Source organism: Cherax quadricarinatus, chromosome 2 (assembly GCF_038502225.1).
Source record: "Cherax quadricarinatus isolate ZL_2023a chromosome 2, ASM3850222v1, whole genome shotgun sequence".
NCBI lineage: Eukaryota > Metazoa > Arthropoda > Malacostraca > Decapoda > Parastacidae > Cherax > Cherax quadricarinatus.
Genome location: NC_091293.1, coordinates 11,249,884 through 11,267,017, shown reverse-complemented (window position 1 = coordinate 11,267,017; position 17,134 = coordinate 11,249,884). Strand labels below are relative to the sequence as shown.

General features: G+C 32.2%; 1 protein-coding gene across 2 annotated transcripts in view; it reads left to right on the top strand.

Annotated features, from left to right (window-relative positions):
* The window catches only part of LOC138853027 (estradiol 17-beta-dehydrogenase 2-like), a 119,751-nt gene extending 105,235 nt beyond the window's left edge, over nucleotides 1–14,516 (top strand). For both annotated transcript variants that reach the window (XM_070087279.1, XM_070087274.1), the window contains one exon: nucleotides 14,301–14,516. In XM_070087279.1, coding sequence (XP_069943380.1) covers nucleotides 14,301–14,501 — 201 coding nt within the window. In that variant the 3' untranslated portion in view covers nucleotides 14,502–14,516. The remainder of the gene's footprint in view (nucleotides 1–14,300) is intronic.
* The last annotated feature ends 2,618 nt before the right edge of the window (nucleotides 14,517–17,134 follow it).

Genomic DNA, 17,134 nt, shown 5'->3' with positions numbered 1-17,134 from the left:
GAATGAAATATTTGATGAGTGTGTTGATGAATGAAATATTTGATGAGTGTGTTGATGAATGAAATATTTGATGAGTGTGTTGATGAATGAAACATTTGATGAGTGTGTTGATGAATGAAATGTTTGATGAGTGTGTTGATGAAAGAAATATTTGATTAGTGTGTTGATGAATGAAACATTTGATGAGTGTGTTGATGAATGAAATGTTTGATGAGTGTGTTGATGAATGAAATATTTGATGAGTGTGTTGATGAATGAAATATTTGATGAGTGTGTTGATGAATGAAATATTTGATGAGTGTGTTGATGAATGAAATATTTGATGAATGTGTTGATGAATGAAATATTTGATGAGTGTTTTAATGAATGAAATATTTGATGAGTGTGTTGATGAATGAAATATTTGATGAGTGTGTTGATGAATGAAATATTTGATGAGTGTGTTGATGAATGAAATATTTGATGAGTGTTTTGATGAATGAAATATTTGATGAGTGTTTTGATGAATGAAACGTTTGATGAGTGTTTTGATGAATGAAATATTTGATGAGTGTGTTGATGAATGAAATATTTGATGAGTGTGTTGATGAATGAAATATTTGATGAGTGTGTTGATGAATGAAATATTTGATGAGTGTGTTGATGAATGAAATATTTGATGAGTGTTTTGATGAATGAAATATTTGATGAGTGTTTTGATGAATGAAATATTTGATGAGTGTGTTGATGAATGAAATATTTGATGAGTGTGTTGATGAATGAAATATTTGATGAGTGTTTTGATGAATGAAATATTTGATGAATGTGTTGATGAATGAAATATTTGATGAGTGTTTTGATGAATGAATCATTTGATGAGTGTGTTGATGAATGAAATATTTGATGAGTGTGTTGATGAATGAAATATTTGATGAGTGTGTTGATGAATGAAATATTTGATGAATGTGTTGATGAATGAAATATTTGATGAGTGTGTTGATGAATGAAATATTTGATGAGTGTTTTGATGAATGAAATATTTGATGAGTGTTTTGATGAATGAAATATTTGATGAGTGTTTTGATGAATGAAATATTTGATGAATGTGTTGATGAATGAAATATTTGATGAGTGTGTTGATGAATGAAATATTTGATGAGTGTGTTGAATGAAATATTTGATGAATGTCTTGATGAATGAAATATTTGATGAGAGTGTTGATGAATGATATATTTGATGAGTGTGTTGATGAATGAAATATTTGATGAGTGTGTTGATGAATGAAATATTTGATGAGTGTGTTGATGAATGAAATATTTGATGAGTGTGTTGTTGAATGAAATATTTGATGAATGTTTTGATGAATGAAATATTTGATGAGTGTGTTGATGAATGAAATATTTGATGAGTGTGTTGATGAATGAAATATTTGATGAGTGTGTTGATGAATGAAATGTTTGATGAGTGTGTTGATGAATGAAATATTTGATGAATGTGTTGATGAATGAAATATTTGATGAGTGTGTTTATGAATAAAATATTTGATGAGTGTGTTGATGAATGAAATATTTGATGAGTGTGTTGATGAATGAAATATTTGATGAGTGTGTTGATGAATGAAATGTTTGATGAGTGTGTTGATGAATGAAATATTTGATGAATGTGTTGATGAATGAAATATTTGATGAGTGTGTAGATGAATGAAATAATTGATGAATGTGTTGATGAATGAAATATTTGATGAGTGTGTTGATGAATGAAATATTTGATGAGTGTGTTGATGAATGAAATATTTGATGAATGTGTTGATGAATGAAATGTTTGATGAGTGTGTTGATGAATGAAATATTTGATGAATGTGTTGATGAATGAAATATTTGATGAGTGTTTTGATGAATGAAATATTTGATGAATATGTTAATGAATGAAATATTCGATGAGTGTGTTGATGAATGAAATATTTGATGAGTGTGTTGATGAATGAAATATTTGATGAGTGTGTTGAATGAAATATTTGATGAGTGTGATGATGAATGAAATATTTGATGAGTGTTTTGATGAATGAAATATTTGATGAGTGTTTTGATGAATGAAACATTTGATGAGTGTTTTGATGAATGAAATATTTGATGAGTGTGTTGATGAATGAAATATTTGATGAGTGTGTTGATGAATGAAACATTTGATGAGTGTGTTGATGAATGAAATATTTGATGAGTGTGTTGATGAATGAAATATTTGATGAGTGTTTTGATGAATGAAATATTTGATGAGTGTTTTGATGAATGAAATACTTGATGAGTGTGTTGATGAATGAAATATTTGATGAGTGTGTTGATGAATGAAATATTTGATGAGTTTGATGATGAATGAAATATTTGATGAACGTGTTGATGAATGAAATTTTTGAATAGTGTTTTGATGAATGAAACATTTGATGAGTGTGTTGCTGAATGAAATATTTGATGAGTGTGTTGATGAATGAAATATTTGATGAGCGTGTTGATGAATGAAATATTTGATGAGTGTGTTGATGAATGAAATGTTTGATGAGTGTGTTGATGAATGAAATGTTTGATGAGTGTTTTGATAAATGAAATATTTGATGAGTGTGTTGATGAATGAAATATTTGATGAGTGTGTTGATGAATGAAATATTTGTTGAGTGTTTTGATGAATGAAATGTTTGATGAGTGTGTTGATGAATGAAATATTTGATGAGTGTGTTGATGAATGAAATGTTTGATGAGTGTGTTGATGAATGAAATGTTTGATGAGTGTGTTGATGAATGAAATATTTGATGAGTGTTTTGATGAATGAAATATTTGATGAGTGTGTTGATGAATGAAATATTTGATGAGTGTGTTGATGAATGAAATATTTGATGAGTGTGTTGATGAATGAAACATTTGATGAGTGTGTTGATGAATGAAATGTTTGATGAGTGTGTTGATGAAAGAAATATTTGATTAGTGTGTTGATGAATGAAACATTTGATGAGTGTGTTGATGAATGAAATGTTTGATGAGTGTGTTGATGAATGAAATATTTGATGAGTGTGTTGATGAATGAAATATTTGATGAGTGTGTTGATGAATGAAATATTTGATGAGTGTGTTGATGAATGAAATATTTGATGAATGTGTTGATGAATGAAATATTTGATGAGTGTTTTAATGAATGAAATATTTGATGAGTGTGTTGATGAATGAAATATTTGATGAGTGTGTTGATGAATGAAATATTTGATGAGTGTGTTGATGAATGAAATATTTGATGAGTGTTTTGATGAATGAAATATTTGATGAGTGTTTTGATGAATGAAACGTTTGATGAGTGTTTTGATGAATGAAATATTTGATGAGTGTGTTGATGAATGAAATATTTGATGAGTGTGTTGATGAATGAAATATTTGATGAGTGTGTTGATGAATGAAATATTTGATGAGTGTGTTGATGAATGAAATATTTGATGAGTGTTTTGATGAATGAAATATTTGATGAGTGTTTTGATGAATGAAATATTTGATGAGTGTGTTGATGAATGAAATATTTGATGAGTGTGTTGATGAATGAAATATTTGATGAGTGTTTTGATGAATGAAATATTTGATGAATGTGTTGATGAATGAAATATTTGATGAGTGTTTTGATGAATGAATCATTTGATGAGTGTGTTGATGAATGAAATATTTGATGAGTGTGTTGATGAATGAAATATTTGATGAGTGTGTTGATGAATGAAATATTTGATGAATGTGTTGATGAATGAAATATTTGATGAGTGTGTTGATGAATGAAATATTTGATGAGTGTTTTGATGAATGAAATATTTGATGAGTGTTTTGATGAATGAAATATTTGATGAGTGTTTTGATGAATGAAATATTTGATGAATGTGTTGATGAATGAAATATTTGATGAGTGTGTTGATGAATGAAATATTTGATGAGTGTGTTGAATGAAATATTTGATGAATGTCTTGATGAATGAAATATTTGATGAGAGTGTTGATGAATGATATATTTGATGAGTGTGTTGATGAATGAAATATTTGATGAGTGTGTTGATGAATGAAATATTTGATGAGTGTGTTGATGAATGAAATATTTGATGAGTGTGTTGTTGAATGAAATATTTGATGAATGTTTTGATGAATGAAATATTTGATGAGTGTGTTGATGAATGAAATATTTGATGAGTGTGTTGATGAATGAAATATTTGATGAGTGTGTTGATGAATGAAATGTTTGATGAGTGTGTTGATGAATGAAATATTTGATGAATGTGTTGATGAATGAAATATTTGATGAGTGTGTTTATGAATAAAATATTTGATGAGTGTGTTGATGAATGAAATATTTGATGAGTGTGTTGATGAATGAAATATTTGATGAGTGTGTTGATGAATGAAATGTTTGATGAGTGTGTTGATGAATGAAATATTTGATGAATGTGTTGATGAATGAAATATTTGATGAGTGTGTAGATGAATGAAATAATTGATGAATGTGTTGATGAATGAAATATTTGATGAGTGTGTTGATGAATGAAATATTTGATGAGTGTGTTGATGAATGAAATATTTGATGAATGTGTTGATGAATGAAATGTTTGATGAGTGTGTTGATGAATGAAATATTTGATGAATGTGTTGATGAATGAAATATTTGATGAGTGTTTTGATGAATGAAATATTTGATGAATATGTTAATGAATGAAATATTCGATGAGTGTGTTGATGAATGAAATATTTGATGAGTGTGTTGATGAATGAAATATTTGATGAGTGTGTTGAATGAAATATTTGATGAGTGTGATGATGAATGAAATATTTGATGAGTGTTTTGATGAATGAAATATTTGATGAGTGTTTTGATGAATGAAACATTTGATGAGTGTTTTGATGAATGAAATATTTGATGAGTGTGTTGATGAATGAAATATTTGATGAGTGTGTTGATGAATGAAACATTTGATGAGTGTGTTGATGAATGAAATATTTGATGAGTGTGTTGATGAATGAAATATTTGATGAGTGTTTTGATGAATGAAATATTTGATGAGTGTTTTGATGAATGAAATACTTGATGAGTGTGTTGATGAATGAAATATTTGATGAGTGTGTTGATGAATGAAATATTTGATGAGTTTGATGATGAATGAAATATTTGATGAACGTGTTGATGAATGAAATTTTTGAATAGTGTTTTGATGAATGAAACATTTGATGAGTGTGTTGCTGAATGAAATATTTGATGAGTGTGTTGATGAATGAAATATTTGATGAGCGTGTTGATGAATGAAATATTTGATGAGTGTGTTGATGAATGAAATATTTGATGAGTGTGTTGATGAATGAAATATTTGATGAGTGTTTTGATGAATGAAATATTTGATGAGTGTTTTGATGAATGAAACATTTGATGAGTGTGTTGATGAATGAAATATTTGATGAGTGTTTTGATGAATGAAATATTTGATGAGTGTTTTGATGAATGAAATATTTGATGAATGTGTTGATGAATGAAATATTTGATGAGTGTGTTGATGAATGAAATATTTGATGAGTGTGTTGATGAATGAAATATTTGATGTGTTGATGAATGAAATATTTGATGAGTGTGTTGATGAATGAAATATTTGATGAGTGTGTTGATGAATGAATTATTTGATGAGTGTGTTGATGAATGAAATATTTGATGAGTGTGTTGATGAATGAAATATTTGATGAGTGTGTTGGTGAGTGAAATATTTGATGAGTGTTTTGATGAATGAAATATTTGACGAGTGTGTTGATGAATGAAATATTTGATGAGTGTGTTGATGAATGAAATATTTGATGAGTGTGTTGATGAATGAAATGTTTGATGAGTGTGTTGATGAATGAAATATTTGATGAATGTGTTGATGAATGAAATATTTGATGAGTGTGTTGATGAATGAAATATTTGATGAGTGTGTTGTTGAATGAAATATTTGATGAGTGTGTTGATGAACGAAATATTTGATGAGTGTGTTGATGAATGAAATGTTTGATGAGTGTGTTGATGAATGAAATATTTGATGAATGTGTTGATGAATGAAATATTTGATGAGTGTGTTGATGAATGAAATATTTGATGAATGTGTTGATGAATGAAATATTTGATGAGTGTGTTGATGAAGGAAATATTTGATGAGTGTGTTGATGAATGAAATATTTGATGAATGTGTTGATGAATGAAATGTTTGATGAGTGTGTTGATGAATGAAATATTTGATGAATGTGTTGATGAATGAAATATTTGATGAGTGTTTTGATGAATGAAATATTTGATGAATGTGTTGATGAATGAAATATTTGATGAGTGTGTTGGTGAATGAAATATTTGATGAGTGTGTTGATGAATGAAATATTTGATGAGTGTGTTGATGAATAAAATATTTGATGAGTGTGTTGATGAATGAAATATTTGATGAATGTGTTGATGAATGAAATATTTGATGAGTGTGTTGATGAATGAAATATTTGATGAGTGTTTTGATGAATGAAATATTTGATGAGTGTGTTGATGAATGAAATATTTGATGTGTGTGTTGATGAATGAAATATTTGATGAGTGTGTTGATGAATGAAATATTTGTTGAGTGTGTTGATAAATGAAATATTTAATGAGTGTGTTGATGAATGAAATATTTGATGAGTGTTTTGATGAATGAAATATTTTGATGAATGTGTTGATGAATGAAATATTTCATGAGTGTTTTGATGAATGAAATGTTTGATGAGTGTGTTGATGAATGAAATATTTGATGAATGTGTTGATGAATGAAATATTTGATGAGTGTGTTGATGAATGAAATATTTGATGAGTGTTTTGATGAATGAAATGTTTGATGAGTGTGTTGATGAATGAAATATTTGATGAATGTGTTGATGAATGAAATATTTGATGAGTGTGTTGATGAATGAAATATTTGATGAATGTGTTGATGAATGAAATATTTGATGAATGTGTTGATGAATGAAATATTTGATGAGTGTGTTGATGAATGAAATATTTGATGAATGTGTTGAATGAAATATTTGATGAATGTGTTGATGAATGAAATATTTGATGAGTGTGTTGATGAATGAAATATTTGATGAGTGTGTTGATGAATGAAATATTTGATGAGTGTGTTGATGAATGAAATATTTGATGAGTGTGTTGATGAATGAAATATTTGATGAGTGTGTTGATGAATGAAATATTTGATGAGTGTTTTGATGAATGAAATATTTGATGAGTGTGTTGATGAATGAAATATTTGATGAATGTGTTGATGAATGAAATATTTGATGAGTGTGTTGATGAATGAAATATTTGATGAGTGTGTTGATGAATGAAATATTTGATGAGTGTGTTGATGAATGAAATATTTGATGAATGTGTTGATGAATGAAATATTTGATGAGTGTGTTGATGAATGAAATATTTGATGAGTGTTTTGATGAATGAAATATTTGATGAGTGTGTTGATGAATGAAATATTTGATGAATGTGTTGATGAATGAAATATTTGATGAGTGTGTTGATGAATGAAATATTTGATGAGTGTGTTGATGAATGAAATATTTGATGAATGTGTTGATGAATGAAATATTTGATGAGTGTGTTGATGAATGAAATATTTGATGAGTGTGTTGATGAATGAAATATTTGATGAATGTGTTGATGAATGAAATATTTGATGAGTGTGTTGATGAATGAAATATTTGATGAATGTGTTGATGAATGAAATGTTTGATGAGTGTGTTGATGAATGAAATATTTGATGAATGTGTTGATGAATGAAATATTTGATGAATGTGTTGATGAATGAAATATTTGATGAATGTGTTGATGAATGAAATATTTGATGAGTGTGTTGATGAATGAAATATTTGATGAGTGTGTTGATGAATGAAATATTTGATGAATGTGTTGATGAATGAAATATTTGATGAGTGTGTTGATGAATGAAATATTTGATGAGTGTGTTGATTAATGAAATATTTGATGAATGTGTTGATGAATGAAATATTTGATGAGTGTGTTGATGAATGAAATATTTGATGAGTGTGTTGATGAATGAAATATTTGATGAATGTGTTGATGAATGAAATATTTGATGAGTGTGTTGATGAATGAAATATTTGAAGAATGTGTTGATGAATGAAATGTTTGATGAGTGTGTTGATGAATGAAATATTTGATGAATGTGTTGATGAATGAAATATTTGATGAATGTGTTGATGAATGAAATATTTGATGAATGTGTTGATGAATGAAATATTTGATGAGTGTGTTGATGAATGAAATATTTGATGAGTGTGTTGATGAATGAAATATTTGATGAATGTGTTGATGAATGAAATATTTGATGAGTGTGTTGATGAATGAAATATTTGATGAATGTGTTGATGAATGAAATATTTGATGAGTGTTTTGATGAATGAAATATTTGATGAGTGTGTTGATGAATGAAATATTTGATGAATGTGTTGATGAATGAAATATTTGATGAGTGTGTTGATGAATGAAATATTTGATGAATGTGTTGATGAATGAAATATTTGATGAGTGTGTTGATGAATGAAATATTTGATGAGTGTGTTGATGAATGAAATATTTGATGAATGTGTTGATGAATGAAATATTTGATGAGTGTGTTGATGAATGAAATATTTGAAGAATGTGTTGATGAATGAAATGTTTGATGAGTGTGTTGATGAATGAAATATTTGATGAATGTGTTGATGTATGAAATATTTGATGAATGTGTTGATGAATGAAATATTTGATGAATGTGTTGATGAATGAAATATTTGATGAGTGTGTTGATGAATGAAATATTTGATGAGTGTGTTGATGAATGAAATATTTGATGAATGTGTTGATGAATGAAATATTTGATGAGTGTGTTGATGAATGAAATATTTGATGAATGTGTTGATGAATGAAATATTTGATGAGTGTTTTGATGAATGAAATATTTGATGAGTGTGTTGATGAATGAAATATTTGATGAATGTGTTGATGAATGAAATATTTGATGAGTGTGTTGATGAATGAAATATTTGATGAATGTGTTGATGAATGAAATATTTGATGAATGTGTTGATGAATGAAATATTTGATGAATGTGTTGATAAATGAAATATTTGATGAATGTGTTGATGAATGAAATATTTGATGAATGTGTTGATGAATGAAATATTTGATGAGTGTGTTGATGAATGAAATATTTGATGAATGTGTTGATGAATGAAATATTTGATGAGTGTGTTGATGAATGAAATATTTGATGAGTGTGTTGATGAATGAAATATTTGATGGATGTGTTGATGAATGAAATATTTGATGAGTGTGTTGATGAATGAAATATTTGAAGAATGTGTTGATGAATGAAATGTTTGATGAGTGTGTTGATGAATGAAATATTTGATGAATGTGTTGATGAATGAAATATTTGATGAATGTGTTGATGAATGAAATATTTGATGAATGTGTTGATGAATGAAATATTTGATGAGTGTGTTGATGAATGAAATATTTGATGAGTGTGTTGATGAATGAAATATTTGATGAATGTGTTGATGAATGAAATATTTGATGAGTGTGTTAATGAATGAAATATTTGATGAATGTGTTGATGAATGAAATATTTGATGAGTGTTTTGATGAATGAAATATTTGATGAGTGTGTTGATGAATGAAATATTTGATGAATGTGTTGATGAATGAAATATTTGATGAGTGTGTTGATGAATGAAATATTTGATGAATGTGTTGATGAATGAAATATTTGATGAATGTGTTGATGAATGAAATATTTGATGAATGTGTTGATAAATGAAATATTTGATGAATGTGTTGATGAATGAAATATTTGATGAATGTGTTGATGAATGAAATATTTGATGAATGTGTTGATGAATGAAATATTTGATGAGTGTGTTGATGAATGAAATATTTGATGAATGTGTTGATGAATGAAATATTTGATGAGTGTGTTGATGAATGAAATATTTGATGAATGTGTTGATGAATGAAATATTTGATGAGTGTGTTGATGAATGAAATATTTGATGAATGTGTTGATGAATGAAATATTTGATGAATGTGTTGATGAATGAAATATTTGATGAATGTGTTGATGAATGAAATATTTGATGAATGTGTTGATGAATGAAATATTTGATGAATGTGTTGATGAATGAAATATTTGATGAATGTGTTGATGAATGAAATATTTGATGAGTGTGTTGATGAATGAAATATTTGATGAGTGTGTTGATGAATGAAATATTTGATGAGTGTGTTGATGAATGAAATATTTGATGAGTGTGTTGATGAATGAAATATTTGATGAGTGTGTTGATGAATGAAATATTTGATGAATGTGTCCTGATGTAAACAATTGTTATTTATTGTACTGTTTCATTATCAATGAAGCATGCTTCACTCTGTTTCACTCTGCTTCACTCTGCTTCACTCTGCTTTATTCTGCTTCACTCCGCTTCATTCTGCTTCACTCCGCTTCACTCTGCTTCACTCTGCTTCACTGTGCTTCACTCCGCTTCACTCTGCTTCACTCTGCTTCACTCTGCTTTATTCTGCTTCACTCCGCTTCATTCTGCTTCACTCTGCTTCATTCTGCTTCACTTCGCTTCACTCTACTTCACTCTGCTTCACTCCGCTTCACTCTGCTTCACTCTGCTTCATTCTGCTTCACTCCGCTTCACTGTGCTTCACTGTGCTTCACTCTGCTTCATTCTGCTTCACTCTACTTCACTCTGCTTCACTCTGCTTCATTCTGCTTTATTCTGCTTCACTCCACTTCATTCTGCTTCACTCCGCTTCACTCTGCTTCACTCTGCTTCACTCCGCTTCACTCTGCTTCACTCTGCTTCACTCTGCTTTATTCTGCTTCACTCCGCTTCATTCTGCTTCACTCCGCTTCATTCTGCTTCACTCCGCTTCACTCTGCTTCACTCTGCTTCACTCCGCTTCACTCTGCTTCACTCTGCTTCATTCTGCTTCACTCCGCTTCACTCTGCTTCACTCTGCTTCACTCTGCTTCATTCTGCTTCACTCTGCTTCACTCTGCTTCACTCTGCTTCACTCTGTTTCACTCTGCTTCACTCTGCTTCACTCTGCTTCACTCTGTTTCACTCTACTTCACTCTGCTTCACTCTACTTCACTCTACTTCACTCTACTTCACTCTACTTCACTGTACTTCATTCTGCTTCACTCTACTTCACTCTACTTCACTCTGCTTCACTCTACTTCACTCTACTTCACTCTACTTCATTCTGCTTCACTCTACTTCACTCTTCTTCACTCTACTTCACTCTACTTCATTCTGCTTCACTCTACTTCACTGTACTTCACTCTACTTCACTCTACTTCACTCTACTTCACTGTACTTCACTGTACTTCACTCTACTTCACTCTACTTCACTCTGCTTCACTCTACTTCACTCTACTTCACTCTACTTCACTCTACTTCACTGTACTTCACTCTACTTCACTCTACTTCACTCTGCTTCACTCTACTTCACTCTACTTCACTCTACTTCACTGTACTTCACTGTACTTCACTCTACTTCACTCTACTTCACTCTGCTTCACTCTACTTCACTCTGCTTCACTCTACTTCACTCTGCTTCACTCTACTTCACTCTACTTCACTGTACTTCACTGTACTTCACTCTACTTCACTCTACTTCACTCTACTTCACTCTGCTTCACTCTACTTCACTCTGCTTCACTCTACTTCACTCTACTTCACTGTACTTCACTCTACTTCACTCTACTTCACTCTGCTTCACTCTACTTCACTCTACTTCACTCTACTTCACTCTACTTCACTCTGCTTCACTCTGCTTCACTCTACTTCACTCTACTTCACTCTACTTCACTGTACTTCACTCTACTTCACTCTGCTTCACTCTGCTTCACTCTACTTCACTCTCTTTCACTCTACTTCACTCTACTTCACTCTACTTCACTCTACTTCACTCTACTTCACTCTGCTTCACTCTACTTCACTCTACTTCACTCTACTTCACTCTGCTTCACTCTGCTTCACTCTACTTCACTCTACTTCACTCTACTTCACTCTACTTCACTCTACTTCACTCTACTTCATTCTGCTTCACTCTACTTCACTCTACTTCACTCTACTTCATTCTGCTTTACTCTACTTCATTCTACTTCACTCTACTTCACTCTGCTTCACTCTACTTCACTCTACTTCACTCTACTTCACTCTACTTCACTCTGCTTCACTCTACTTCACTCTACTTCACTCTACTTCACTCTACTTCACTCTGCTTCATTCTACTTCACTCTACTTCATTCTACTTCACTCTACTTCACTCTACTTCACTGTACTTCATTCTGCTTCGTTCTGCTTCACTCTACTTCACTCTACTTCACTGTACTTCATTCTGCTTCACTGTACTTCACTCTACTTCACTCTACTTCATTCTACTTCACTCTACTTCACTCTACTTCACTGTACTTCACTCTACTTCACTCTACTTCACTCTACTTCACTCTACTTCACTCTGCTTCACTCTACTTCACTCTACTTCACTCTACTTCACTCTACTTCACTCTGCTTCATTCTACTTCACTCTACTTCACTCTACTTCACTGTACTTCATTCTGCTTCACTCTACTTCACTCTACTTCACTCTACTTCACTGTACTTCATTCTGCTTCACTCTACTTCACTCTACTTCACTCTACTTCACTCTACTTCACTCTACTTCACTCTGCTTCACTTTACTTCACTCTACTTCACTCTACTTCACTCTTCTTCACTCTGCTTCATTCTGCTTCACTCTACTTCACTCTACTTCACTCTACTTCACTCTGCTTCACTCTACTTCACTCTACTTCACTCTACTTCACTCTACTTCACTCTACTTCACTGTACTTCACTGTTCTTCATTCTACTTCACTCTATTTCACTCTACTTCACTCTTCTTCATTCTACTTCATTCTACTTCACTCTACTTCACTCTACTTCACTCTGCTTCACTCTACTTCACTCTACTTCACTCTACTTCACTCTACTTCACTCTACTTCACTCTACTTCACTCTTCTTCATTCTACTTCACTCTACTTCACTCTACTTCACTCTACTTCTCTCTACTTCACTCTACTTCTCTCTACTTCACTCTTCTTCATTCTACTTCACTCTACTTTACTCTACTTCACTCTTCTTCATTCTACTTCACTCTGTTTCATACTGCTTCATTCTGTTTCACTCTGCTTCACTTTGCTTCACTCTACTTCACTCTGCTTCATTCTACTTCACTCTGTTTCATACTGCTTCATTCTGTTTCACTCTGCTTCACTCTGCTTCATTCTACTTCATTCTACTTCACTCTGTTTCATACTGGTTCATTCTGTTTCACTCTGCTTCACTTTGCTTCACTCTACTTCACTCTGCTTCATTCTACTTCATTCTGCTTCACTCTACTTCACTCTGCTTCACTCTGCTTCATTCTACTTCTTTCTACTTCACTCTGTTTCATACTGCTTTATTCTGTTTCACTCTGCTTCACTCTGCTTCATTCTACTTCATTCTACTTCACTCTGTTTCATACTGGTTCATTCTGTTTCACTCTGCTTCACTTTGCTTCACTCTACTTCACTCTGCTTCATTCTACTTCATTCTGCTTCACTCTACTTCACTCTGCTTCATTCTACTTCATTCTACTTCATTCTGCTTCACTCTGCTTCATTCTACTTCATTCTACTTCACTCTGTCTCATTCTACTTCATTCTACTTCATTCTGTTTCACTCTGCTTCACTTTGCTTCACTCTACTTCACTCTGCTTCACTCTACTTCACTCTGCTTCACTCTACTTCACTCTGCTTCACTCTACTTCACTCTGCTTCACTCTACTTCACTCTGCTTCATTCTACTTCATTCTGCTTCACTCTACTTCATTCTCTCCTCAAGGAAGGTTCCTTGATGTTGGTGAGGGGCTCTTGATTTAGGGAATTGGATCTGTGCTCCAGTTCCCTGAATTAAGCCTGAATGTCTTCCACATCCCCCCCCCCCAGGCGCTGTATAATCCTCCGGGTTTAGCGCTTCCCCTTGATTATAATAATAATAATAATAATCTACTTCATTCTGCTTCATCTTGATTCATTCTACTTCCCTCTACTTCACTCTGCTTCATTCTGTTTCACTCTGCTTCACTTTAATTCATTCTGCTTCACTCTGCCTCACTCTACTTCAGTCTGCTTCATTGTACTTCATTCTGCTTCATTGTGTGCTTCAGGTGTACGCAGGTTGCCTGGTGCCTGAAGGGGACGGCGCCCGCTCCCTGCTTCAGGAAGCCTCCAGCAAACTGAAGGTGTTGAGGGTTGACGTGACCAAAGACGACGAGGTGCGTGCTGCCTACAAGACCATCGAACACGACATGGCAGACGACCTAGGTACGTGGCGTGAACGACAGAAGTGCGCCAGGGCAGAGGGGTAAGAATGAAGGGAGAGGAGGAACTAGAGAGAGAGAGAGAGAGAGAGAGAGAGAGAGAGAGAGAGAGAGAGAGAGAGAGAGAGAGAGAGAGAGAGAGAGAGAGAGAGAGAGAGAGAGAATGGACTGAAAGAGGAAGAAAAATAGGTAAAGGAGATAAGGGGGAAACAAAGAACAATCAATTATATTTGGAAGATGTTGGTAAGGAGGTTATGTTTACTGTTAAGTGAAGGAAAGTTGTTAGGCGTTAGATATACCACATATCTAGAGCCCTCTCTCGGAGTTGAAGCTGGAGCATTGGGTTGTGAGAAGAAAGCTCTTACAGAACTACAGGATAACGTTTATGTCATGTGTACTCTATTTCTCCATTTTCATGAATTTGGCTTTTGGTTCACTTCAAACAATCTCCTATTGTCTGTCTTCTCTCTCTCTCTCTCTCTGTTTGGCTCTCTGACTCCTGATGGACACCTTAACGAATTAGACATGCGCAACATCTGGGTACATTTATTTGTAGACGTTTTGCCCTCCAGTTCAATCAGTACAATGCAGGTACATGAGTATAGGACTCGTGCAGAATTATATAGAGAAGACAGTTGCAGATGAGGTTATCAGTCTCCCATCCTAGGAACAGGTGGTCAACTCCTTAGTCTTGTTGAATCATGTGTCTTATTCATCTAATGAATACCACTGATTTAAGAACAACTTAATCTGTTAGTTCAATTCCTCCCAGACTTCCCTGTCGTGTCTCATCAATTCTCTTCCTCTTTCAGTCTTGTTTCCTGGTTCGCCATCTCCTTCTTCCTTCTGATGTGATTTTGCAGCAAGATTCAGTTCTAATTTAGCTTCAGTTGCTGTCTCATTATTAAGATTCAGTTCTAATTTAGCTTCTGTTGCTGTCTCATTATTAAGATTCAGTTCAGATTTAGCTTCTGTTGCTGTCTCATTATTAAGATTCAGTTCTATTTTAGCTTCTGTTGCTGACTCATTATTAAGATTCAGTTCTGATTTAGCTTCTGTTGCTGTCTCATTATTAAGATTCAGTTCTATTTTAGCTTCTGTTGCTGTCTCATTATTAAGATTCAGTTCTGATTTAGCTTCTGTTGTTTCTCATTATTAAGATTCAGTTCTGATTTAGCTTCTGTTGTTTCTCATTATTAAGATTCAGTTCTGATTTAGCTTCTGTTGTTTCTCATTATTAAGATTCAGTTCTGATTTAGCTTCTGTTGTTTCTCATTATTAAGATTCAGTTCAGATTTAGCTTCTGTTGCTGACTCATTATTAAGATTCAGTTCAGATTTAGCTTCTGTTGTTTCTCATTATTAAGATTCAGTTCTGATTTAGCTTCTGTTGTTTCTCATTATTAAGATTCAGTTCTGATTTAGCTTCTGTTGTTTCTCATTATTAAGATTCAGTTCTGATTTAGCTTCTGTTGTTTCTCATTATTAAGATTCAGTTCAGATTTAGCTTCTGTTGCTGACTCATTATTAAGATTCAGTTCAGATTTAGCTTCTGTTGTTTCTCATTATTAAGATTCAGTTCTGATTTAGCTTCTGTTGTTTCTCATTATTAAGATTCAGTTCTGATTTAGCTTCTGTTGTTTCTCATTATTAAGATTCAGTTCTGATTTAGCTTCTGTTGTTTCTCATTATTAAGATTCAGTTCTGATTTAGCTTCTGTTGTTTCTCATTATTAAGATTCAGTTCTGATTTAGCTTCTGTTGTTTCTCATTATTAAGATTCAGTTCAGATTTAGCTTCTGTTGTTTCTCATTATTAAGATTCAGTTCAGATTTAGCTTCTGTTGTTTCTCATTATTAAGATTCAGTTCAGATTTAGCTTCTGTTGCTGACTCATTATTAAGATTCAGTTCTGATTTAGCTTCTGTTGTTTCTCATTATTAAGATTCAGTTCAGATTTAGCTTCTGTTGCTGTCTCATTATTAAGATTCAGTTCAGATTTAGCTTCTGTTGTTTCTCATTATTAAGATTCAGTTCTATTTTAGCTTCTGTTGCTGACTCATTATTAAGATTCAGTTCTGATTTAGCTTCTGTTGCTGTCTCATTATTAAGATTCAGTTCAGATTTAGCTTCTGTTGTTTCTCATTATTAAGATTCAGTTCAGATTTAGCTTCTGTTGCTGACTCATTATTAAGATTCAGTTCTGATTTAGCTTCTGTTGCTGTCTCATTATTAAGATTCAGTTCAGATTTAGCTTCTGTTGTTTCTCATTATTAAGATTCAGTTCAGATTTAGCTTCTGTTGTTTCTCATTATTAAGATTCAGTTCAGATTTAGCTTCTGTTGCTGTCTCATTATTAAGATTCAGTTCAGATTTAGCTTCTGTTGCTGCCTTATTAGCAAGATTGGGTTCTGATATAACTTTTGTTACTAAGTCATTCTAAGGCAACTATAGAGATTCTCTTCTCACCCAATTATATGTTCCTAGCTCTCCTGTTTGCACTTCTGTATTTTTTACTGTCCTCTGTTTTCTGTTGTTCTCCATCTAATTTTTATCTTGTCCCATTGATTCTACAGTAAGTAAGCTCTTATTTTCTTCCCATTGTCTTGTTGGTGTGTCGCCTTCTCCTCCCCTTCCGCACTTCCTAGCTAGTAGTTCTGTTCTATTTTATTTTGTTTCTCCTT